Consider the following 24110-nt stretch of genomic DNA (forward strand, 5'->3'; position numbering starts at 1 on the left):
ATATCAATATTTATATTAGGTTTTATTTAAGGAGGTGTTAAATGACATCTACTGAGAACACAATTTTTTAAAGATTTCTAGTTTATATTACCTCTTTTCTCAAAACTGCTACTTTACTACTTCCAATTTAGAATGAATATGGGGATAACTCTAGAGAAGCTTACATCACATATTCTAAACACTTGCTCAGACATGGGAAGCCAAAATGTTCAGGTTAGTTGGCCCTGATGTCTTCTGAGACTTGCAACATGGAAAGTAGCCATTCACAATAACATTGAAAGAATGTGGACTCATTCATAAAGGGTGACTTTGCTAACTTGCCTATTAAAGTTTCTAGTAGTTACTTAGGTCTTCAGTATATTTTTATATCTGCTATACCCCTTTATATTTTACTTGGATAATTTGATGTAATAGATGTTAGCCTCCTTATTACTCATATGGTACAATTAAAAAAATAAAAATTGTTGGTTTGGAATTTAAAAAACCTAGTTTTTGATTTGGGGTCTGTGATTAATTCACTGTGGGAAATGGTGGAAGTCCCTTTGAGTTCCCTGACCTGTAAAAGGAGTTAATTACATTAGATGACCTATAATATTTTCAGCTTCAGAGTGACTGTGACTCTGGTACAGTTTACTTTTTTTTCAAAGAGAGATTATTAGTTTCAAAGTCTTTCTTGAGAATTCTCTTCTTTATGATAGTGATAGATGAGAACCAAGGGCAAGTACTTTGATTCCCAGATGAACCCAAGGTACTTTAAGCAACCCACACGAGAAGGTTCAGACCAGTTTGAGCTGTGATACTCTGAACTGCTGGGTGTTCTTTGAGTTTGCCTTAATTCACACACAGAATTTGGGACATGGGGTGCTCAACTAATATTTAAGTATACTGCTCATGAAAAGGGGTTTTGAAGATTTTCGGAGGATTTTCTGTGATAAGTAAAACAGTTTTTAATCCAGAGAATTAACATAGTGTTTGTGTCCTGTCAGTAAAATCTCAGGAAGAAAATATTCTGCCTTAAAAAGATTAGGAACTGGGGCGCCTGGGTAGCGCAGTCGGTTAAGCGTCCGACTTCAGCCAGGTCACGATCTCGCGGTCCGTGAGTTCGAGCCCCGCGTCGGGCTCTGGGCTGATGGCTCAGAGCCTGGAGCCTGTTTCCGATTCTGTGTCTCCCTCTCTCTCTGCCCCTCCCCCGTTCATGCTCTGTCTCTCTCTGTCCCAAAAATAAATAAACGTTGAAAAAAAAAATTAAAAAAAAAAAAAAAGATTAGGAACTTTTTTTCTATGCAAACATAGATGAATAGCATTTGTTTTCTCATAATAAGATAATTACTTCATGTCTTCATATTGATCCACTGCAAAAGTCTTGTCACTATTTGTGAACATGTAACTGGACATTCTCTATAATGTTTATCTATCTGTGTGTATGTGTGTGTGTGTGTATGTATCTGTTCATGTACACACACATATATACAAATTTTAAAGACATATTACAGGGAAAAATATTTAAAACTAATATTTCTGGCATTAATTGGTTTTTATTTCCTTCAAATACTGTATTTCAGCAAACGTGTGTGTGTGTGTGTATGCGCGCGCATGTGTGTGTGTGTGTGTGAATATCTGTGTGACTGTATATACCTATGTATTTGTTCTTCAGGCCAGCCCTTACTGGGCTATAGGCAAAGTGGATCTATGTATTACATTTCCATGGGCATTGGAACACTGACCTTACACTGGACAATACCACCTGTTTGTACTCTTTGATATGTATAATCCTTTACCTGAGCAATATTCTTACATTCCATACAGATGACAAATATTAATAGCTCCAAATGAAGAAACAATTGACCTAAATTCTCCCTGAAGGATGAATAGTATGAAATCCCTTACCGAGGATTAAGTGGGGCTGAGGGCAGTGCGGTGTGGATGCTAAGCGGGTGAAAGATAAGGAAACACGTTAAAGACTGGCACAAAAAAGAAAAAATACTGGAATAGAGACTAGACTGTGAAAGGTCAAGTTGACCACTTATACAGTTACACCCTAAGTCAGTCTTGATTTATCTATTAATCAGAAATTCAATTAAAAAATCTGATTTACCTAGGAAACATGATTTCTCTCTCCAGCTTGGTTTGTTATTGCAGTATGTGGGAATATGTGTTGAAATTATTCTTGGTTGCCATTTAAATAAGTTTTTAGTAATTTCTTACCAAATTTTTTTTAACTGTGAGCAAAGTAGAAGTGTGCCTTGATATAGAGTCTCATAGTATTTATATTATAAATTTGAAGCCCTCTTCATTGGTGCTATTGAAAGATGGAACATGTCTCATAAGAAACCCATTTAAAATTAGATTTCCACTACCATTGTCAAAATTTGAAAAGTGTAGATATTCATAAATATATTTTGTAGTTCTGCAAATTAAAGACTCTTTTCTTTTTTCTTTTCTTTTCTTTTCTTTTCTTTTCTTTTCTTTTCTTTTCTTTTCTTTTCCTTTCCTTTCTTTTCTTTTTTTTTTTTTTTTTTTTTTTTTTTTTTTTTTTTTTTTTTTTTTTTTTGTAAAACATGTAGGTACTACAGTGGGAGTGGTTTGTGCCACAGACAAAGATGAACCGGATACGATGCACACACGCCTGAAGTATAGCATTTTGGAGCAGACCCCGAAGTCCCCAGGGATCTTCTCTGTGCATCCGACCACAGGTGCCATCACCACAGTCGCTCATTATTTGGACAGAGAGGTAGCTTTCCACTCCTTAGAATATAATTTTACCAGGGGCTTAGATCCCTACCCCATTTACTGTAGTTTGCTCTCCCGTGAACTTAGGAGTTTCTATTTTCTTTTATTTAGGTGTAAGACAATAAGAATTTCCAGCCATGTTATATGCTTTTTTAAAAAATATGACTTCTGTTTCCTTATGTAAGGAAAGCCATTGGAATAGAAATACAGATCAATTGGTGTTTAGAAGGAGTGGGAACAAAATACATTTCTTATGAAAGTTGCTGCTGTGGAGTATTATTCTGTTCTTATGTGTGACTAATTGGTTTCAGCTCAGGAAAGCCTTCAATTCTCATGTAGGACAATTAATGTTGCATGCTCCATGGGTTTAGATCACATGCTGATTCCTATCCAGTTATTGTGGATATGTACTTTTTATTAGGAAGGAATTAGTTGATGGCTTATTATGAAATCTGTAACACTATTTGGATCATAGTACTAGCACACTATCAGGTATATAGCATTTTATGTTCAAATTCTTTATGCATAATTATATTCGATCTTTATAATTTCCTCATTTGACTAGATAGGTTGTTACATCCAATCTATAGAGGACAAACGTGGCGGTCAGAAAGATTGATTGACTCACCAGAATCAAATCATTGAACTCAATCTTCTAATTTTTGTTACTCTTGCTCTATTTTGTCAGCCTGTGTTTAACTCACAGACCTGAATTCCTGACTGAGGCAGATTAATCAATTTCATGTGTACAAAATAGCTCTATTAAAACACTCAGTGGTTCCCACTGCACCCTGAATAACACAAATAGAAGGATCGATATGACTTGGGCAGATAATGTACAGAAGTAATCAGTGGAATTGGTTGGCAAAGAAAAAGGAAGGGATGATGAGAAGCCATGGAAAGGAATCAAAAATAGTACAAAGGTTTTATTTGTCATTATTTTTATTTTTGGGTGTGGTCAGTACATTTTATGTGATAAAGCACGTGATGATGATAACAAATGGGAAGGTTTGAAGGAGCAAGATGAATGTGTTTTTTGTATATGTGGAAGAGGTAGAGCTGATGTAGTGACCAAGTGAAAACAAGCATTTTCCCTCAGTTTTTACACATTGACAGTGAGGCTTAGAAAAATTAAATAATTTAAGGGCACACAGCCTGTAAGATACAGATTTATGGTCACACCCAGGTCTGCTTTCCTGATCAAAAAAAGTCAACAGAGGGGCGCCTGGGTGGCTCAGTGGGTTGAACATCCTACTTTTGATTTCAGCTCTTCTCTGAAATTTTATATAGAATCTACCATCACATCCTACTAAATGCTAACTCCCAAGAAGCTGTCCTGTCACCCTTACTCTCATTGCCACTTACACTCCTCATTGCCACTGCCTCAGATGTGGATCACCTATCTTAGACTATTTCAGGAGCTTTTTAACTGGTTTCCTTTTTTTTTTTTAACTTTTAAACATTTATTTATTTATTTATTTTGAGAGAGAGAGAGACAGCGAGCAGGGGAGGGACAGAGCGAGAGGGAGAGAGAGAGAATCCTTAGCAGGATCTGCACTGTCAACACAGCCTGATGCGGCTCAGTCTCACCAACCGTGGGATCATAACCGGAGCTGAAACCAAGAGTGTCATGCTTAACTGATTCAGCCACTTATGAGCCTCTAACTGATTTCTTTGACTTTCAGCTCAGTTTACTTCAAATTATGCTGAATCTACATTAAGAATATTCTTTCTGAAACTCCAGTGTTCTTATTTTGTGCTCCCCCTATGACTCCTATAAAACTTTTCCCTATTAGCCAATTAAAATATGTCTAAATTCTTCGTATGGCTCTTTGTAATTTAACCTCTGTCTACCTTTCCAGCTTATCCCTGTCTACCCAATTCTTAAAGTGTCTGCAAATATGGAATCAAATAAAAGCGTGGATTCACACAAATGGAAGACTACACAACTGAAGTTTCATTTATAAGTTGGAGCAAATGTTTTCAAAACTAATTAAGTATTTGCTTTGTTTCCAGACTGTAGATAAGTACTCACTGATAATGAAAGTACAAGACATGGATGGTCAATTATTTGGATTGATGAGTACATCAACTTGCATCATAACAGTTAAAGATTCAAATGACAATGCACCCACTTTCAAACAAAATACTGTAAGTATATAATATCAAAATCTATGTCTACTTGTCAATTGTTATTTGTTATTTAATATAAATTAATAACATGTGTCATGCTTTGAAGTATGTATGTTTATTTTATGAATAAAATTGAAGTTTGAACAACTGACATATAAATCTCCTTGATTTACTCATAGTAGTATTTTATCCTCTTGTAACATTTGTCTTCATTTATAACGAATTTCTTTCATTTCAAAGATAATCCTTTGAGAGATTCATGGCTTTAAAATACACTAGCTAAAAACTATAAGAACCAATACTTTTGGAGTGGAAGAAATACTTTACTTTCTTTGTAAAACTTCTCTTTATAAAGTACGTTTTTAATGAGTTCTTTCTGTTTCAGTATGAAGCGTCAGTAGAGGAAAATGCATACAATGTGGAGATCTTACGCATACCTATAGAAGATAAGGATTTAATTAACACTGCCAACTGGAGAGCCAATTTTACCATTTTGAAGGGGAATGAGAATGGACATTTCAAAATCAGCACAGACAAAGAGACTAATGAAGGTGTTTTGTACGTTGTAAAGGTACAGTAATAATGGATACTTGACAACTTGGCAAGTTAACAAGTTCTCTTCAACTATTGGTTTAATCAACCAAACAGTTTCAGATCAAAGAATCCACAAGATGGAATAGAGCTTCGTCTGTTTAGTCCAACTGTTCCCATTGAATGCTGTCTTTCTTCCATAATTTTATTGCCAGTCATTAGTCACCTAGCTTATGCTTGAACATTCTCAGTTCTGAGGATCTCCACTGGCAGCTTATTCTGTTTTTGGAGAGCTCTGATTCTCAGAAGTCCTTACTTCTACTGTGCTCGAATTATTGTCCTTCTAGCCCATGTCTAGGTTCTGTCTTTAATGGTCTGGCTCTAATCCTATACAGAAGTATAATTCTTTTGAAAAGGTTGCTATGTCCATTTGAAACTTACTTTCTCTAGGATAAATATTCCTAATTCCTTTAACTATTCCTTACATGATATAATTCAGAAGCCCATAGTCTTCTCACTTACTCTCTTTCTGGAATATATGCCTGGTTGTATCTGATCCTTTATAGGTGATTTTGAGGGTGAAATACAGTGTTATATCAGACAGCATATGTCTTTATTCTATATATTGTGTTTTTGGTTGCCCTGTTTCATTCTAGGGTGCAGGTTATGAGGGCAGAGAAGGCCCTATTTGGGAAGGACCCTTGGTTTTATATTTGTTGCCCCGAACAAGAAAGAAAATTGTCCTATGGGCAGGTAAAGGAGTCATCCATTGAATAAAGCAAACTTTCCTGCCAACAACAATATGGTGTAGACTTTGATACAACAGTATCTATTTGTAGTTATTTCCTCACTAAAAATTTCCACAGATTATGTAATCAACTTTGGCAAGTTCTATCCAGATGTGAATAGTCAAATATATTTGTTCCAGGTGACTCTCAACATCAAACCTCCCTCTATTTCAGTTTTCTATAATATGATCCACTCAAATTGAATACTAAAAGCAGCCACTTAAGAAAAATGAAGTTTTATAATTGATAGTAGTAGGAAAGGAAATAAGCAGGTGGTACTGGTCATATTTTCTTTGTATTGGCCCACCTCAGTCAGTCTTCCTTTGGACTCTCCAGAAAGCAGAACACGAGGCAAGGACCTCAGTGAAGGAAACTATTTAGGAAGTGGATCCTAGAAAGCCAGAGTAAAAATGGAAAATTAAGACAGAAAAGAACAAAAAGCCAATCAAGTCTGCATTACTGACTTAGTCACCTCTGGTGTTCAATCATGCAATGAACCATGTAGAATGTACTTCAGAATTATCTCCTCAAAAAGTGGTACCAGGGCATTTGTCCATCAACTCCCATTGTTGATACCCATGCCTCACTGGTTGAAGGTTGCTTCCAGGGAACCTCAGCTCTCCTGCACTTCTGGGCGCGGCTGTGCCTGCCTGAGAGAGAGCTCCTTAGCTTTGGACCAAACTTTGAATCTGAAGAGCTGAATCTTTGTGCACTTGAGGTGTGAGTCTATCAGTATAAATGGTAGAGGTGTTCACCAGAGCTGCAGCTTAAGTCAGGTAGGCTGAGGGTCTGTGGTGTGTAATTCTTTTGAAAAAGGCTGCTATGCATCAGTTTCCAAAGCTGGACAAGCATTTGCCTCAAAATTGATGTGATTGGCAACAGATGTTTTGTTAAAGTTTTCTCCCGTACACCTTCCTCTGCATACCCCTCAACCCCACCTTTCCTTCTTTCTAGAAATAAGTCAAAGGAATAGTTTGAGATCCAAGATGGGTAGATTATGCCAGCTGCGGTAGCTCAGGTCAAAGACCCATGCTCAGACCTTTTAGAGTGTTTTGTATCTACTGCTTGGTTAGAAGGCTACTTCTCAGTTCTCTCTATTCAAGGCCATTATTAAAGACCTGTTATTATTATTTTTTAAATCACAATAATTTTATCTTGGTTCGGGAGGCCAAATCAAGTAATGCTAGGAATTAAATTTTTATTATGAGTTTTTTGACCAATACAAAATGAATTTTAGGAAGCTTTAAAAAAAATCATAGTATGTTGGCACATTTGATTTTTTTCATATTCAGAGTGGATTTTTTCTCCTCAAGGAATGTTTATCACAGAGACGTTAAGAAAGATGTTTGCACATATTTTCAGAAATAATAGACTGTATTCTAGAATAGCTCTTACTCCATGTGACTAATAAACATCTGGTGAAATATTTTATTTCTGGTGAACAGCTTCTGGGTACCATCCCAGGATTCTTTAGGAGAGAGAGCAATTACATGGTGATACTTTACTTTTTTTCACTGGTTCAGTTTAAGTTAATTGGACATATGAAGAATATAGAAAATCCACACACCCCTCCCTCTGCAAGAAAATTTATATGCATTTAATCCCGTTATCTTTAAACATAAGATAGTTGCACTGATAATTATATTCTAGTTATTTTTTTACATTTTTAAAATGTTTTTATTTATTTTTGAGAGAGAGAGAGACACAGAGCATGAACAGGGGAGGGGCAGAAAGAGAGGAAGACACAGAATCTGAAGCAGGCTCCAGGCTCTGAGCTGTGAGCCCAGAGCCCGATGCGGGGCTCGAACTCACAGGCTGTGAGATCATGACCTGGGCTGAAGTCGGACACTTAACCAACTGAGCCACCCAGTCGCCCTATCCTAGTTCTTATATCTAGGAAATTCTTTTAGAATTTTAAAAGTAGTTACCAAGTACTGATCACCTTTCATGTCAAGGGAATGATACTAAACACCTTACGTAGGTTTTAACTAGTTGTCATATCCCCTTTAGGATACGATACTATTATTATCCCCATTTTACAATAAAAAATGTAGTTTTCTTCATTTGCACAGTTTCTGTTTAAATCAATATTAGGTATGCTTTATAAAATTAATTTATTTTGCTGCTTTTCCCATGTTTTGAAATTGTAAAGGAAAAAAAAAACCTCCAAAAATATACAGGACTCCAAAGATTTATTTTTAACTTTCATAACAACCCAGTGGTTGTTCCTATCATTCTTCCCATTTTCAGATGAAGAGGCTGAGTCAAAAGAAGTAAAGTCACTTGCCCCCATTCATAGAGATAGAAGGTGACAGGTCCAGGATGCAAACTGAGACATTCCTGATGCAGAACCCTTCATCAGAGCTACTGTGCTATTCTTCCTGCGTGCTACCCTTGGGTCATGTTCCCCTTAGCTCTCCTCTTTCCCATACTTGGGTTACATGGCTTGATAAAATCATGACTTCAGTTGCACAAGGAGGTCTTCTCTTTTTGTATCTTCAATAAATTTCTACTTCTATGAGTTTACTCTTTTTTTTTAAATGTTTTTTATTTATTTTTGAAGGAGAGAGAGAGAGAGACACAGAATTTGAAGCAGGCTCCAGGCTCTGAGCCATCAGTACAGAGTCTGATGTGGGGCTTGAACCCACAAACTGTGAGATCATGACCTGAGCCGAAGCTGGACGCTCAACCGACTGAGCCACCCAGGCGCCCCATCTGAGTTTACTCTTTAAATTATCTCTTTCCTCTGTTATTATTAGCTCCTTTGGTATTTTTACCTTCCTTCTTTCTTTAAGCCATTCATAATATTCTCTAACATTTTGGGCAATACAATTTGCATTCTCTCTGGTATATCTTCCTTTCTATATTTTACGTAACCCCTTAGAAAATCTGAATTCATTACAGAGATCCTTTGGTAACTGCACTGGTCTTTAAAGTTATTGTATCCTTGGGGAGCCTGTGTGGCTCAGTCGGTTAAGTGTCTGACTCTTGACATCAGCTCAGGTCATGATTTTTTGGTCTGTGAGATTGAGCCCTGCGTCAGGCTCTGCATTGATAGCGTGGAGTCTGCTTGGGATTCTTTCTCTCCCTCTCTCTCTGCCCCTCCACCACTTGCTTTCTCTCTGTCTCAAAATAAGTAAACAAATATTTAAAAAATGTAAACGTACCTTATCTTTTACCTTGCTAAAGATTTGTGTTCGTGTACTTAAGTTATATATGTAAGTACTTTGTAACATTGATGAGGTATCTTCTATTTTAAAATCAAACACTGTATAACCAAGGCATTTTGAAATCCATCTTTCTTTCACATAGGCTATGTACTTAATAATGGATAGGAATGAACTTTATTCATTCCTCTATACCAAAAAAGAATTAAATAATCAGTAATTCAAGCCAAAGATTGCTCAAATATACTTCTTTATCTGAACAAAGCTTCCAAACATTGTCTTGTTAGTTTGTGTCTCCTATTATGCATCATATTGGATGTTAACAAAAAATACATCACCTTTTTCTTTCGACTGGCTGCGTGACAGCCGGAGAGATTACTAAAACCTATAGTGTAAAGCACTCGCTGTGGGCTTACAATGTTAAGTAAATGTTATTCTTACAACAGTTGTGCAGAGGACGAAACTTAGTGTCAGAGAGATTAAGAAACTTACCCAAAGTGACACAGCTAGGATGCAGGAGGACAGGATTTGAGTGAAGGTCTCTTTGATTCCAAGTACATGCTCTTAAGCACCATGTTCAATTGCTTTGCATAGCTATGTGATCTTGGAAATTAGCCTCTGTATTATCTATAGAATATAAATAATACTTCTCTCTGCCTCCCTAGTAGCTATTCAATTATAATAATGAAAGTGAAAACACTTGGTGAACTGTAGGATATTATTATTCTATTTTTAGAAGCCTTACATGTTCTTGGGTCTTGTGTTATAATTGTCCATGTCGGAGAACTTTTCTGGAACTGTAGACCCTGAGCTGATGCAGTCTTCAGCTCAGTCCTGGGTAATATTTCCATCTCAGCATTTCCTTTCTATTTGAGCAGTGGCAGTTGCACATGGGCTTGATGAAGAAGATACTCTTCTTGGTCATTCTCAACATAGAGAGTCCGCCATAAAACAGCACTTCATTTTCTAGTGAGATACTAGCATCTCAGTGCAGAGATAAGATATTTTTGAACATTTTTTTAGTTGATGAAACAGGTGCCTGGGTGGCTCAGTCGGTTGAGTGTCCAACTTTATTTACTGCAGGTCATGATCTCACGGTTTGTGAGTTTGAGCCCCACGTTGGGCTCACAGCTGCTAGCCTGTCAGTGCACAGCCCACTTTGGATCCTCTGTCCTCTTCTCTCGGCCCTTCCTCCACTTGCACTCTCCCCGAAAGAAATAAATATTAAAAATATGAAATAAATTGATGAAACATTAAAGCTACCGTGTGTGGAAGAGAATTCCTGGTTTTTCATTGATCGCTGATTTCATCCTACTAGATTTCCAATCTTGCAGAGTTTTAAGCCTCTAAACCAATATGCAGTGCAAACCTTGAAAAATTACATAAAGAAATTCTAAGGCTTTAGTAAGTGGCCCTGATCAAATCACTGCACCTCCCCCAGAGCAGCAGCTGTTTCCTGACTTTCTATCCATGCCTCATCTCCAGTGAATGCTTTCATTCTCTGCATGATCATATATCAACACATGTAATTTGTGAGAGTGTTAATTAGCAATAGATAAACGTATTAATTCTTTTTCCCTTCTTGCCTCTCTGTTTTCTAGAATGTTCATAAAACATTTTTAAAACGTTTCACCCATATTTTGTGGATTCTAAGATTCAGAAATTTTCTTGACTTCTTAGCAGACTTATGATATTAGTATCTTAGCTTGATAATAGCTAGGTATGGGGAAAGGTTTAAAATAAAAATGTTACTCCTCATTTTTTATTTTGTTCAATGGTCAGCCAGTGATGGTTTTGATAAGCAGAAAGAGAATCAAATAAAAAAAAATACTTCAAATTTGCAGTACAATGTAAAATAATGTTATTATGGGTTTGCTTGATTTGCTGTCTAAAAATCAATTATAATCAAAGGATTCACTTAAATATTTTTAGAGGCTGGTGAACCAATTAAGCAGCATAGTGTAGCAGAAGGATTATAGTGTGGTGGTTAAGGAAGTGGACATAGTCAATAGGAAGTAGTGAGTCAAACAAAATTGCGTTCCCCTGGAGTTAGATGCCCCTTCGGCTGGTCTGTTAGCGCTCTAAAGCAGGGTCATAAAAACACTGTCATCTCTCTGCATTGTCTCCAGGTTCAGAATAATCTTCCTTAGTAAGAATGAACTATGAGACTATAACTGGAATTGTTTTTCCACAACTCCATAAAACCATCTGTAGAAACTTTTGGACCACTCTTGCTAAAGGCTTAGTGAAGAATCACCTCTCTCTTTAGCAAATGGTAAAAGTCCATATTGATTGAATGGGAGCATAGAATTTATGCACCACTGTTCGTATTTGCAGATGCTCACTTGTTGTTTGAAATTTCGAAGGTATTTTACACTGATGCTGATATGCATGTGCTTTTTTAAAAAGCCGCTGAATTATGAAGAAAACCACCAAGTGACCCTGGAAATTGGAGTAAGCAATGAAGCTCCATTTACTCGAGATTTTGCACTCAGAACAACCATGAACAGAGCCTTGGTCACAGTTCACGTGAGGGATCAGGATGAAGGACCCGAATGTAGCCCTGCAGCCCAGTATGTACGGATTCAAGAACACTCAGCAGTGGGGTCAAAGGTCAATGGTTATAAGGCATATGACCCTGAAACTAGAAGTGCCAGCGGCATAAGGTATGAAGAAGTCTGTAACCACATACTAATAATGTATTTGTAATAATTGATACAGTAATTTATTTTAATATGTTTTATATTGCTGAAGACTTTTTATTTTATATTAATAGGTACAAAAAATTGCATGATCCTAAAGGATGGATCACCATTGATGAGATTTCAGGGTCAATCACAACTTCCAAAATCCTGGACCGGGAGGCCATGACTCCCAGAAATGACTTATATAATATAACAGTCCTGGCAATAGACCAAGGTAAAAAAAAATGTTAATTTTATTTAATATGGTATCTTAGGAGGAATTGGACAATAAGCTGCAATTATTATTGTGCAGAATTGTTGTGATGGGTATTTTTGAATTGTCAGAAATTACTTTGAAGACGGTTCCTATTTCCCTTAATCATTTAACGAGGTGAACCTTCATAGCAACAACAAGCCATTTATTTATCTTTATATCCCCAGCATGGTGGGACCTCACACGCTTATAGATCTCTTTGTTGGAGGGCAAAGAGGAAACTTAAGTCTTGGATCGGATGAGACGATCTCACCAGAATCTTCTAGATCTTTTCATGCCATTTTAAATCGAATCTTTGAGTAACCTAGCTGATTATTAGGTCACAGTGACCCTTTGCTTGAATTCTGTTGCTTAAAACAACTCAGAGTTTCTTAACCCTGGCTTCATATTACAATAACTTGGGGCACTTAAAAAATCATTTTGTAGGGGCACCTGGGTGCCTCAGTCAGTTAAGTATCCCACGTCGGCTCAGGTCATGATCTCACTGTGAGTTCAAGCCCTGCATGGGGCTCTGTGCTGACAGCTCAGAGCCTGAAACCTGCTTCGGATTCTGTGTCTCCCACTCTCTCTGTCCCTCCCATGCTCACGTTCTGTCTCTCTCTCAAAAATAAATAAACATTTAAAAAATTAAAAAAATCATTTTGTAGCATTGACTTAGATGAAATGAATCAGAATATTTGGGGAACCCAAGCATCATATGTTTTCAAAATCTTGCTAAGTGGATTAAATGTGTACCAAGATTAGAATAACTTTTTGTAGCCTTTCTAGTGCTCATTAACATCTGTACCAGAGGGGACCCCTGCGAATACAGAGTTCACACATTGATTTTTCTTGTTTGGTAGAGATCCTGGCAAAAAGTTTATTGGCAGTTGTAACTGATATTATCAATGGCAGTACTCATTTTAGATGATCCACAGGTTTCATTTATTCGTCTACATTCTTATTTACCATTTTTTCTAATATCAGCTTATTTGAGGAAACATATATCATATATAGAAGGTAATTTATTTTATTAAGAAAAAACGCATAAAACTACGCTAAATCTTTTACCTTTCTTCCTAGATGGTAGATCGTGTACTGGAACACTTGTGGTTAACATTGAAGATATGAATGATAACCCACCAGAAATACTTCAAAGTTATGTAACAATTTGCAAACCAAAGATGAGGTATACTGACATTTCAGCTGTCGATCCCGATGAACCTATCCATGGCCCTCCATTTTATTTCAGCTTGGCAGACACTTCTCCAGAAATGAACAGAATGTGGACCCTCACCAAAGTTAATGGTATTTAATGAACAGTAACGATTTATATGCTCTAAAATAACTGAGGGTGAATTTGCTTGTTTGCTAAAATATTCTCATTGACATATTTTAGAAGCCTAATTCGACAATTTACAAATATTATGATGGGGTCTTTATATTGCATATAAAATGAAAGAAATTATCATTTTTTATGAAGGCAAAATTTGCATTTACAACAAAGACAAAAAAGCTTTGCTGAAAATACTGGGCAACTTATCATTAAGACGAATTGTTTCCGGTGTGGTTTTAAAGTGACTCCAGGGAGGTGAAGAGAGAACAGAGATGGGGCGTTTAAATTTTAGTGTAAGCAAACTCTGGAAATGAGAATGTGGGTATAGGAGGCAAGCACTCTATGGTGTTCTGGAAAAAAGCATGGTGAGCTATGGACAGAGATGTTGGATGGGAGCCGTCAGGACAGCATCCTGTGATAGTGATTTCTGGGGGAGTGTAGTTCTATATTTCAGCCACCATTCACTGCTGTTTTCTTACTATCCATTCTCTTCCATACAATTGGATTTTTGTGTATGCTGTCCCTTCTGTCGAGAATACTACCCTTCCCATTTCATAGCTTGGTGTTAATTCATGAGGTTCTTATGGAGCCCCTACCATCTACTATGCACCGTTCTGACCCTGGTGATACACGTAGAGATTTACAAGACAGACATGACGGCAATTCAGATGCTCACATCTACGAAGTCTTTCTTGAAGTAGAAGGAGTAGCACCATGACCTTTTGTACCTTTATTATAGCTCCTTTTGTGTTGTGTTATCACCTGTTTACCTTTCTTTTCCAATACATGAGTTTCTCAGGATAATTGTGATTCATTTGTGTTTCGCCAGCACCTAGCCCAGTGCTTAGTAGATACTAACTGCTTAATAAGTGTTTGTTTAATAAATAATTGGTTAATAAATATGCATAAAGAAGGAAAATGCTAAGGGGATAAATAAACCAGTGTTAGAGTTTAGGTTTTAGCAGGAATGCCCAGAGAGGGGGTGGGGGGAGTGGCTATGGAATCTGGTGATGAAGCACCTTATGTAGTAGGCTGAGGAGACTGACTTTTGTACAGTCGGTGACAGCAGGAATGCACTGGGAGTGTGCCAGTAAGGAATGCTGTGCCCAGATTTGTCTTAACAAGGTGACATTGGTGACAGGACAGTTTGAAGAGGGCAGAGTTGAGTGACAAGGACAGCAGAGGTGACTATGGTACAGCTTGTGGTCTTGAGGGAGGAGAGGAATTTGGAGGATTTTACCTTAGTCACAATAGGAGATGGGAGGGTTCCATCTAAACCTTAGCAGTAATTCACTCTCCTCTGGGGAGCTCTACATTTGAGATGCAGGCAGAAATCTTTGAAGTTCTTAACAGCTGCAACAGTGTGTTTAAGAAAGGCTTAGACATTACAGATGACTTCCAGGATGTGCATGGTGCTACTTCCTCATTTCACTTACTGCAAAACTCAGAAGGTTGTGATTTGCATTGAAAATGCATGGAGCTTTTGATCAGTTGATAATAAAGTCATTACAGTAGGTATCAAGACTATTGGGGAAATATCATAGTTGATAAGAACATATTGTTATGATACAGATACATCTGTTTTTATGTAAGCCTTATACCCAGCCTGGGTGGCATTAACTAGCTTTGTGGTATTGAGATTACTTCTAGAGGGAAGGCATAATAACAAAGGGTCTATTGTACTTTGAAAAGTTACCTTGGACATAAAGATAATGGACAGATACCAGAAAATAAATGGATAAGAGAATGTTGACTTCGGACATGCTTTGTGTGTAACAATTGTTAATTCTTTATAAGTACCATAAACTGGTACTATAGAAAAATGGTTGAAGTGTGTGTCAAGAGCCAATCTAGCATCATTGGTTCATAAATAAGGATATAGATAAGTAATATTAAATACTACAGAAATGCTACTGGGTCACTCCAATGCCAAGTTATTTCTCTAAGCCTCTCTTCTAGAAAGTTACGATGGGCAACACATACATGGTAATATTAGTGCTGATAAAGGTAGCACTAAGAATAGAATAGAAGATAGAATAATAGAAGGTAGTTGTCCATTTTTATTCATTTTCATGTGGCAGGTGGTTCCTTGAGAATAACATGTTTAGAAACAAGTGTGATGAAACAAATGCTAGAAGTAAATGTCCATTAAAAATATAATTCTTTCATTTTCTTTCAGATACAGCTGCCCGTCTTTCATATCAGAAAAATGCTGAATTTCAGGAATATAGTGTTCCTATTACTGTAAAAGATAGAGAAGGTCAATCTGCAACAAAAACCGTGAGAGTTAATCTGTGTGATTGTACTCATCCAAGTCAATGTCTGCCGACCCGAAGGAGCGCAGGAGTAATACTCGGAAAATGGGCGATCCTGGCCATACTGCTGGGCATAGCATTACTATTTTGTAAGTCCTTTTGCCTACTTAAAGTTAAAATATATCACAAAAAGGGGCCCTGGGTGGCTTAGTCGGTTGAGCGTCTGATTTCGGCTCCGGTCATGATCTTGCAGTCCCTGAGTTCTAGCCCTACATCAAGCTCTGTGCTGACAGCTCAGAGCCGGGAGCCTGCTTCCTATTCTGTGTTTCCCTCTCTCTCTGCCCCTCCCCCACTGGTGCTCTGTCTCTCTGTTTCAAAAATAAACATTAAAAAAGAAACTAAAAAAATCTCTATCTCTATCTATCTATCTATCTATCTATCTCACAAATGTCTGAGTGCAGGAAAAGGTCTTTAAAAAGTAATCCTGTCCAACTGTCCAGCCGCGGTGAGTCCTCATTACAAATTGCTTTCGTGTTATTATCAGATTTCTGATGGAATATTTTCGGGAAGAAGGAACAAGATCCTTTTTGTGATACAAAATTTCATATTTGGACAGGGCTGCTTAAAGTTCCTTAGATTTTTCCAAATCTGGCAACGTATATTTTCCATTTCTTGGTCCTAGTACTACCCCTTTTAGGGCAAAATCAACACTCTAAGACTACTGCTGTATGAAAGTCCACTATAAGCCACTGTGATCTCTTGTCATCATTCAGCCACGGACTTAGGGCACTTACTCGGATCACAGCAATATCTCTTCTTGGGTGTATCTTGCCAGTTTTGGATTTTTTTAACCTCTTGCTTGTCAGTTGTGTCATTCCCAATGGTACCATATTTTATCCTTTTTTTTTTTTTTTTTTTATTTCCATCCACTCTTCCAGCCTAGATTAGCTGTTGTTCCTTTGTTCTGTGATAGGACTAGTGGTTAAGAGCAAGACCCAGGCACCAAACCATTGAGTTCGTAACCCAGCTCTATCATTTGCAAGCCATGAGACCGGAGGCGAGTTACTTAACTGTGCTTCAGTTTCCTCATCTGTGAAAGGGGGTATTTGTAGCTTCCTTTATGGGGCAGCACTGAGCATTAATTGGGTAACTCATGTGAAAAGCTTCGAACAGTACAATGCTCATTATTTTTCAAGAACTCAACAAAATCAATATACATTGAGCACCTACTATATTCCAGAAATTGTCCAGGTGCTTGGGAGTCATCAGTGAACAAAACAGACAAAACCAAATGCAAACAGTGTGCCTTGTGACAGTAAACTAATAAATAAGTGAAATGCTGTGGAGGAAAAAATAGAGCGAAATAATTAGGAGCTGTAGTGCTGTGGAGCATGTGTGTGTGTGTGTGTGTGTGTGTGTGTGTGTGTGTGTGTGTGGTGTTGGGGGGGGGTGATTAGGGCTAGTGACTCCGGTTTTCAGTGGATGGTTTGGCAGGCCTGACGAGGTTATCTTCAATGATCTTTGTGAAAGGTCAAAGAGTCAGCTAAGTACAGTACTTGGGGGAAAGAGTTTTTCAGTCAGAGGTCAGCACAAAGGCCCTGAGGTGAGAGGGTGGCTGGAGGAGTCAAGGCATGACAGGGGCACTGGTGTGGCTGGAGTGGAGTGGATCAAGAGAGTGGGGGAGGACACGGAACCAGAAAGTTTAACAAGTGGCCACATAGAACAGGCGGAGACTGGTACCCTTTTTCTGTAAAGGGCTGGATAGTATATATTTTACATTTTGCAGGCCATGTGGTTTCACGTATAACCAGGGAAATCTACCCTGCTAGTAGGAAAGCAGCCATAGAAAATATTTAAGTGATGGGCATGCCTGCGTTCCAAAAGAACTTTATTAATGGATGCTAAACTTTGACTTTCATATATTTTTCACATGTAATGAACTACTATTCTTTTGATTTTAAAAAAAACATTTAAAAATGTAAAAACCATAGTTCATGGGCCATTCAAAAACATGTGGTCATCCAAAAAATTCATGGGAAGGGGTTTGGGGCTGCAGTTTGGCCATCCTTGGTGGAGGCGCCTGGGGAACATTGTAAGGAACTGTGATTATTAACCGTTATTATTATTACTGCTAGTCTTATTGACACATATTTCAACCTCCCACAGGTATGGCATAGAATGAAAATTTGGAATAGACAAAATACGGAGTAGTTTTAATTAAGATACTTGGAGATAAGATATTCTAGAAAAAAAGTATGTTTGTCATGCTTTTCATACAGGCAAACCGTTTGTTTTGGGAATGAGTAAATCTCTTAAAGTCTCTGTCTTAAATTAATGTCATTGAATTTTTTGAAAATTTACTATTTAATCCATGATTGTGAATACTTTAACATGCATGGTAGATAGAATTCGAACCCTTAAAAGAACTGTTATCAAAATATACATATAATTAATGGGGCTGCTGGATGGCCCAGTCGGTTATGTGTCTGACTCTTAGTTTAGGCTCAGGTCACAATATCACGGTTTCATGAGTTTGAGCCCTGCAATGGGGCCTGCTTGGGATTCTCTGTCTCTTCTCTGTCTCTCCCCCTGTCTCTACCCCTTCCCCACTTGTGTTGTCTCTGTGTCTCTCAAAAGAAATAAACTTATATACATATATATATATATATATATATATACACACACATATAATTAATTCACATTTTTAAAATCCAAGCTAAATCATGGCCTATTAATTTAGAAAGGCCAAGGTAATTCATGGGACCGTGGTTAGTGGTTTTCCTCCTGTGCACTTGAGGTAATAAAAAATAAAAGATGAGTATTTTATTCTATGTATGTTAAACTTTTTTTTTTTTTTTTTAAATGCAGCTGTATTGCTAACTTTGGTATGTGGAGTTTTTGGTGCCAAAAAAAGAAAAGGTTTTCCTGAAGATTTAGCACAGCAAAACTTAATCATATCAAACACAGAAGCACCTGGAGATGATAAGGTGGTAAGTGTTTTAAATGAGTATCTCTGAATATCTCCCATAATTTCTTTTACTGATTCTCCTGAAGTTATTTTGAAATTTAGGGGTTAACTTATATTTGTAATTTGGTCAGATTTTGTAGGCATAAGTATTTTATCTGCCGATATTCAGATATTTATGTAGTGGCATTTATTAGAATTCTTAAAACATGTGTTGTTTTGGGGTGCCTGGGTGGCTCAGTCAGTTGTGTCTGACTTCGGTTCAGGTCATGATCCCATGGCTTGTGAGTTCAAGCCCCGCATCAGGCTCTGTGCTGACAGCTCGGAGCCTAGAGCCTGCTTTGGATTCTGTGTTTCTCTCTCATTCTGCCCCTCATTCATTCATGCTCTGTTTCTGTCTCTCTTAAGAATAAATAAAACATTGAAAAAAAATTACAAAAAGACATGTGTTGTTTTAATTATCATTTTTCCACCCTCTAGTGCTATGATTTAAAACTTTTTGATGTGGATTTATTATAATAACAGTGTTTCAGCTGCTCTGTACCACGTACATTTCCAGATATCATTTGTTTCTCTCTTTGATCATATATAATGGGGGAAAAACCTACTAAAAGTTCTGATGATAAATTAAGAAAATACCAAAGAGATATATATTTTTATATGGTGGAGGGTAGATTACTTGGAAGATTATTGCCACTTTCTTTCCTTATGTATTTCTTGGGACTGCTGAGGTGCTTAGTACTAGGCTTCTTCTTTGGGGGTGGGGGCACATATATTTCAAGAGTTCTTACAAGGCATATTTTTCCCTCAAAAAGATTTCAATGTACTTGTGAGCAGTTGAATCTACTTCTATGGGAAAAATAAGTAGGAACATTTCAGTAAACATTAGCACCATGACAGAGCACTGTTAGTTCAAAGACACTTGTGATACATAAGTGCATTTGTGTTGTCTGGATCAACCTGAAGGGCCTGGTGAAAGACGTACAGATCACTCTGTAGCTGAAAGAGTAAGAAGGGGTTGAAAGTGGAGAGATTGTGGGAATAGTTAAAGAGGAGGAAAGCAGCCTTAAGAATAAAACAGGAGGGGCGCCCGGGTGCCTCAGTTGATTGAGTCTTGATTTCAGCTCAGGTCATGATCTTGCAGTTAATGAGTTTGAGCCCTGCCTTGGGCTCTGTGCAGCGCAAAGCCTGCTTGGGATTCTCTGTCTCCCCCACTTTCTACCCCTTCCCCACTCACTCTCTCTCTCTCTCTCTCTCTCTCAAAAGAAATAAACATGAAATTTAAAAATAAGGAATGAAAAAGGGGATGACAAAGTTTAGGGATTACTCAACAAATAGTAAAGAAGTTGTTTTGAGATGGAAGAAATGGTGTTTTAGAATAGAAGCTTGAAACTTAGGGTTTTGGGGGAGAGGATGTAAGAGATGGGGCTATCATATGCCACACTAAGGATTTGGGGTTTATCTTCTTGGAAAGGAAGGGCCAGTGAAAGTTTTTCTGCATAGATTGGCATAATGGGAACAGCATGATGCTGAGTCAGTAGGGTGATCAGTGAGAACAGGAAGACACTAAGGATGGGGAAGTTCAAGGGTTAGAATCTTGCTATAGTTTAAGCAGGAGATAACTCTAGTAGTCTAATGATAACTGGAAAATTAAAATAAGGATAATCAGTATTTCAAATATGTAAATGATAGCTTATTAACTTTAGAGTAACAAAATAAAAAGTGAAGCCAAAGTGACAGAGGCCATAGCCAGGGACAGTGACTTCATATCAAGCCTTTGATATGTCAAAGATACCTTTCTTACTGACTTTCTCTTTTTAACCTCCTCCCACCATCATGCAAAGTCATAGCCCTCCTGTGCTTGACATGCCTCCATGTGGAGCCCTGTAATTATTTTTCCATTCAGAAAATCCATTTAGTCCCTGATAGTCCCTTGGCTCAAAGTAAGATCTTATTTTATATCTGAGAATGGAATGATTGAGATGTTCTTCATATTTGTTCTTTACCATTTGATGCTGGAGCTGATGGTATTAATTGGCCATTTCACCATAAGATACTCACACCTATTTACCTGTTCTCTGTTAGGAGCACTTCTCAGAAGGACTTGGGATTATTAATTTATACCAGAACATAATTTTAGGCATATTTTTGCAAAATGTAACAGGGGCGCCTGGGTGGCTCAGTCGGTTAAGCATCTGACTTCAGCTCAGGTCAGGGTCTCGCAGTTTGTGAGTTCGAGCCCCGTGTCGGGCTCTGTGCTGACCGCTTAGAGCCCAGAGCCTGCTTCAGATTCTGTGTCTCCCTCTCTCTCTCTGCCCCTTCCCACTCACGCTCTGTCTTTTTCAAAAATAAATAAAACATTTAAAAAAAATTTTTTTTTAATGTAACAGAACTTTGTAGTGAATGGGTAAGCTCATTTTAGTACAATGAGTAAAGATGATGTTACTTTTCGAACTAAATTTAAGTCAGAGGCAGTTCAGATGGGGTTAGGAGCTGGTTGAAAAGTCAGGACTGGAGAAGTTAAATCTGGAAATCATTGACGTGGAAAAGGAGCTGTTGATACCATGTGAGAATAAACTTTGGGCAGAGCACCTGGAGATGGTCAGGAAGGAACAGAGAATAGAATGTGAAACAAGGAACTGTGGACTCAGCTTTGGTTTTAGTTTATCTTCAAGTCTCCCGGTATTAGCTTGCGTGATCTCTGAACATGTATTTATAATGACAAAAATTATACTATCAAGGAGATTTGATAATCAGGATTTTTTTTTTAATAGAATTTCAAGGTGGCAGCAACCTAAGCAAAAAATATAGGGCAGCAGCGCCACCAAATGGCTACTTTTTAGTTCTCCTTTCTGGTATAATTTTCTAAGGCAATGAGATACTATGTATGACATTTATAGATACATTTCAGACTCTGAAATATCTGAAACTCCAAATCATCTGAACTTGAAAATCTTCCAGTTTAGTTAGAGACTCTGCATATTCAATAGAAGAAAAACAAATTGGCAAGAAGATGGCACAACGGAGCCTGATTTTAATGGAGGTCTTGTCTGAAAGTAACAGTTTATAATTAGAACTGACACCCTGAGGTTGCCACAGTAACTCGACTTCTCACCCATGGCCCAGACTTCCAACTGAGGTTCCAGCATTAAGTTACTGTTGAATCAAGTCTTTTTCATCTTCAAACATTCCCTCAACTCTGTCTGCTCTAGTTCCCTCCATGTCTCTTTTTCTTTGAAACTGAACTCTTTGAGAGATTTAATACTCGATTTCTCCATGACATTAGTTCCTGTTCATTCAGCACTTCGTGGAAATTCTTTTGACACAGATCACCAGTGGCCACTCTTTTACTTGAATCTGAGAGGTGATTACTTTGCTTGGACCAGTTCTTAAACAACTTTGATGTTTTCTCCTTACCATAATCCTCTCTGCATGGCTTCAGCGTTTGTCTTTTGGATTCCTTCATTCTCTCAGTTGCTATTTCAGATCAGTTCTGTCTTCTAATTCCTTTACCAACCCCTTAAAACATTTGTTCTTGTGTTCTGTTATTAGCGTTCTTTTTGTTTAGTCTACCATTTTCCCTGGGTGTTATAATTTATCCCTGTGACTTCAACTACCACCTATATGGTGGTGACTTCTGGAATTATAGCGTCAGCTCAGCTCCCCTACCTGAGCTCCAGACCCCATATTCATATATGCATTGTGGACATCCACAGGTTTCTTAAACTTGCCATGCCCCAAATTGAATTGTTCCCCCTCCTCTCACCCACAAACACATCCTTCATCCCAACTTCAGGGAATTATGCCATCTGGAGTTGCACAAGCAGAGCACATAGGAATAATTCCTTCCATTTGCTGCTTCATCCATCTAACTGTCAGTAAACTTTGTATGGGGTCCAGCCACTGTGAGTCATCTTTGCTTCTATTTTGGCTTAGATCCTTATCATGTTTCACCTAGAATGGTTCAGGTGATATCTGTGATATCTCTCTGATATCTGTGACACTCAACTTATTGTCTCCTTATTTGTCTTTTACATTATTGCCTAGAATGACTTTTTAAAAATATGTGCCTTGCCTGTCTGTTAAAACCCTTCTTTGAGTCTCCATAATCTTCATGATAGTCTATATTTTTTTAGCATGGCATATGGTTCTTTATATTCTCTGGCCTTTTATAACCTCTCCACTTCCTCTCTTACCTGAACCCTATGTGGCAGCCACTCTCAACAGGCTGAAGCTGAAGACCCCCAAAGCACCCTGTTGCCTTTGCCTGTAGACCTTCCTGCAGGTGGTGGTTTTTTCCTCCCATTTCTCAGTCGGAGCCCCTACTCTCAGTCTTCTCCACTTTCTCTCTCTGGATGTGGATTTTAATGTGTTCCTCAGTGTTCCTATAGCATTCTGCATTCACCTACATGTACATTCTTAAAGTGATCATCTGATTTTTCTGCATCACTGGAATAAGAGAATCTTAGAGCTGGTGAGGGATCATGCCCATCTTTGTATCCCTAGACTGGGCACACAATTAGAAAATACAAATGTCTGTTAATGAACGGATGAATCAATGAAACGTTGAATAAACATTCTCTCTCCCTTGCCTTCTTATCACTTGGGATCCATTTCCTCCTGATACAAATGGTCTTATTTTATTTTATTTCAGTGTTCTGCCAATGGGTTTATGACCCAGACAGTCAATAACTCTGGCCAAGGTTTTTGCGGTACCATAGGATCAGGAATGAAGAATGGAGGGCAGGAGACCATTGAAATGGTGAAAGGCGGACACCAGACCCTGGAATCGTGCCGGGGGACGGGGCATCATCACACCCTGGATTCCTGCAGGGGAGGACACGTGGAGACGGACAACTGCAGACACACCTACTCCGAGTGGCATAATTTCACCCAGCCCCGCCTTGGTGAAGTGAGTTTCCCTCAGCGTTTCCATTCTACGGTTTAAATATCCAAGTGTAGAACAAGAGGAAATTGAAATTAGCACACAGTTGCAGAAGTTGCTTTTCCCTATGTATCTTTTCAATGTATCTTTTCTCTTTCATTCTCTGGTCCTTCCCAGCACTGCCCTCCTCCACGCCTCCCCACCCCCATGCCCTTTGATTTTGTTACATTATTTAACATAAAAGAGATTTTAGTCCATCTGTCATATTTCTTTTTTTTTTTTTTCAACGTTTATTTATTTTTGGGACAGAGAGAGACAGAGCATGAACGGGGGAGGGGCAGAGAGAGAGGAAGACACAGAATCGGAAACAGGCTCCAGGCTCC

The 24110-nt window shown here is 38.0% G+C and overlaps 1 protein-coding gene across 2 annotated transcripts in view; it reads left to right on the forward strand.

Annotated features, from left to right (window-relative positions):
- DSC3 (desmocollin 3) overlaps positions 1–24110 on the forward strand; it is a 49262-nt gene that overhangs the window by 21332 nt on the left and 3820 nt on the right. For both annotated transcript variants that reach the window (XM_040479171.1, XM_040479172.1), the window contains exons 7-15: positions 2565–2731; positions 4747–4881; positions 5249–5434; positions 11759–12015; positions 12126–12268; positions 13370–13594; positions 15802–16026; positions 18746–18867; positions 23497–23754. In XM_040479171.1, coding sequence (XP_040335105.1) covers positions 2565–2731; positions 4747–4881; positions 5249–5434; positions 11759–12015; positions 12126–12268; positions 13370–13594; positions 15802–16026; positions 18746–18867; positions 23497–23754 — 1718 coding nt within the window. The remainder of the gene's footprint in view (positions 1–2564; positions 2732–4746; positions 4882–5248; positions 5435–11758; positions 12016–12125; positions 12269–13369; positions 13595–15801; positions 16027–18745; positions 18868–23496; positions 23755–24110) is intronic.

This window comes from Herpailurus yagouaroundi, unplaced genomic scaffold, assembly GCF_014898765.1.
Source record: "Herpailurus yagouaroundi ecotype Mexico unplaced genomic scaffold, PumYag 142, whole genome shotgun sequence".
NCBI classification, from domain to species: domain Eukaryota; kingdom Metazoa; phylum Chordata; class Mammalia; order Carnivora; family Felidae; genus Herpailurus; species Herpailurus yagouaroundi.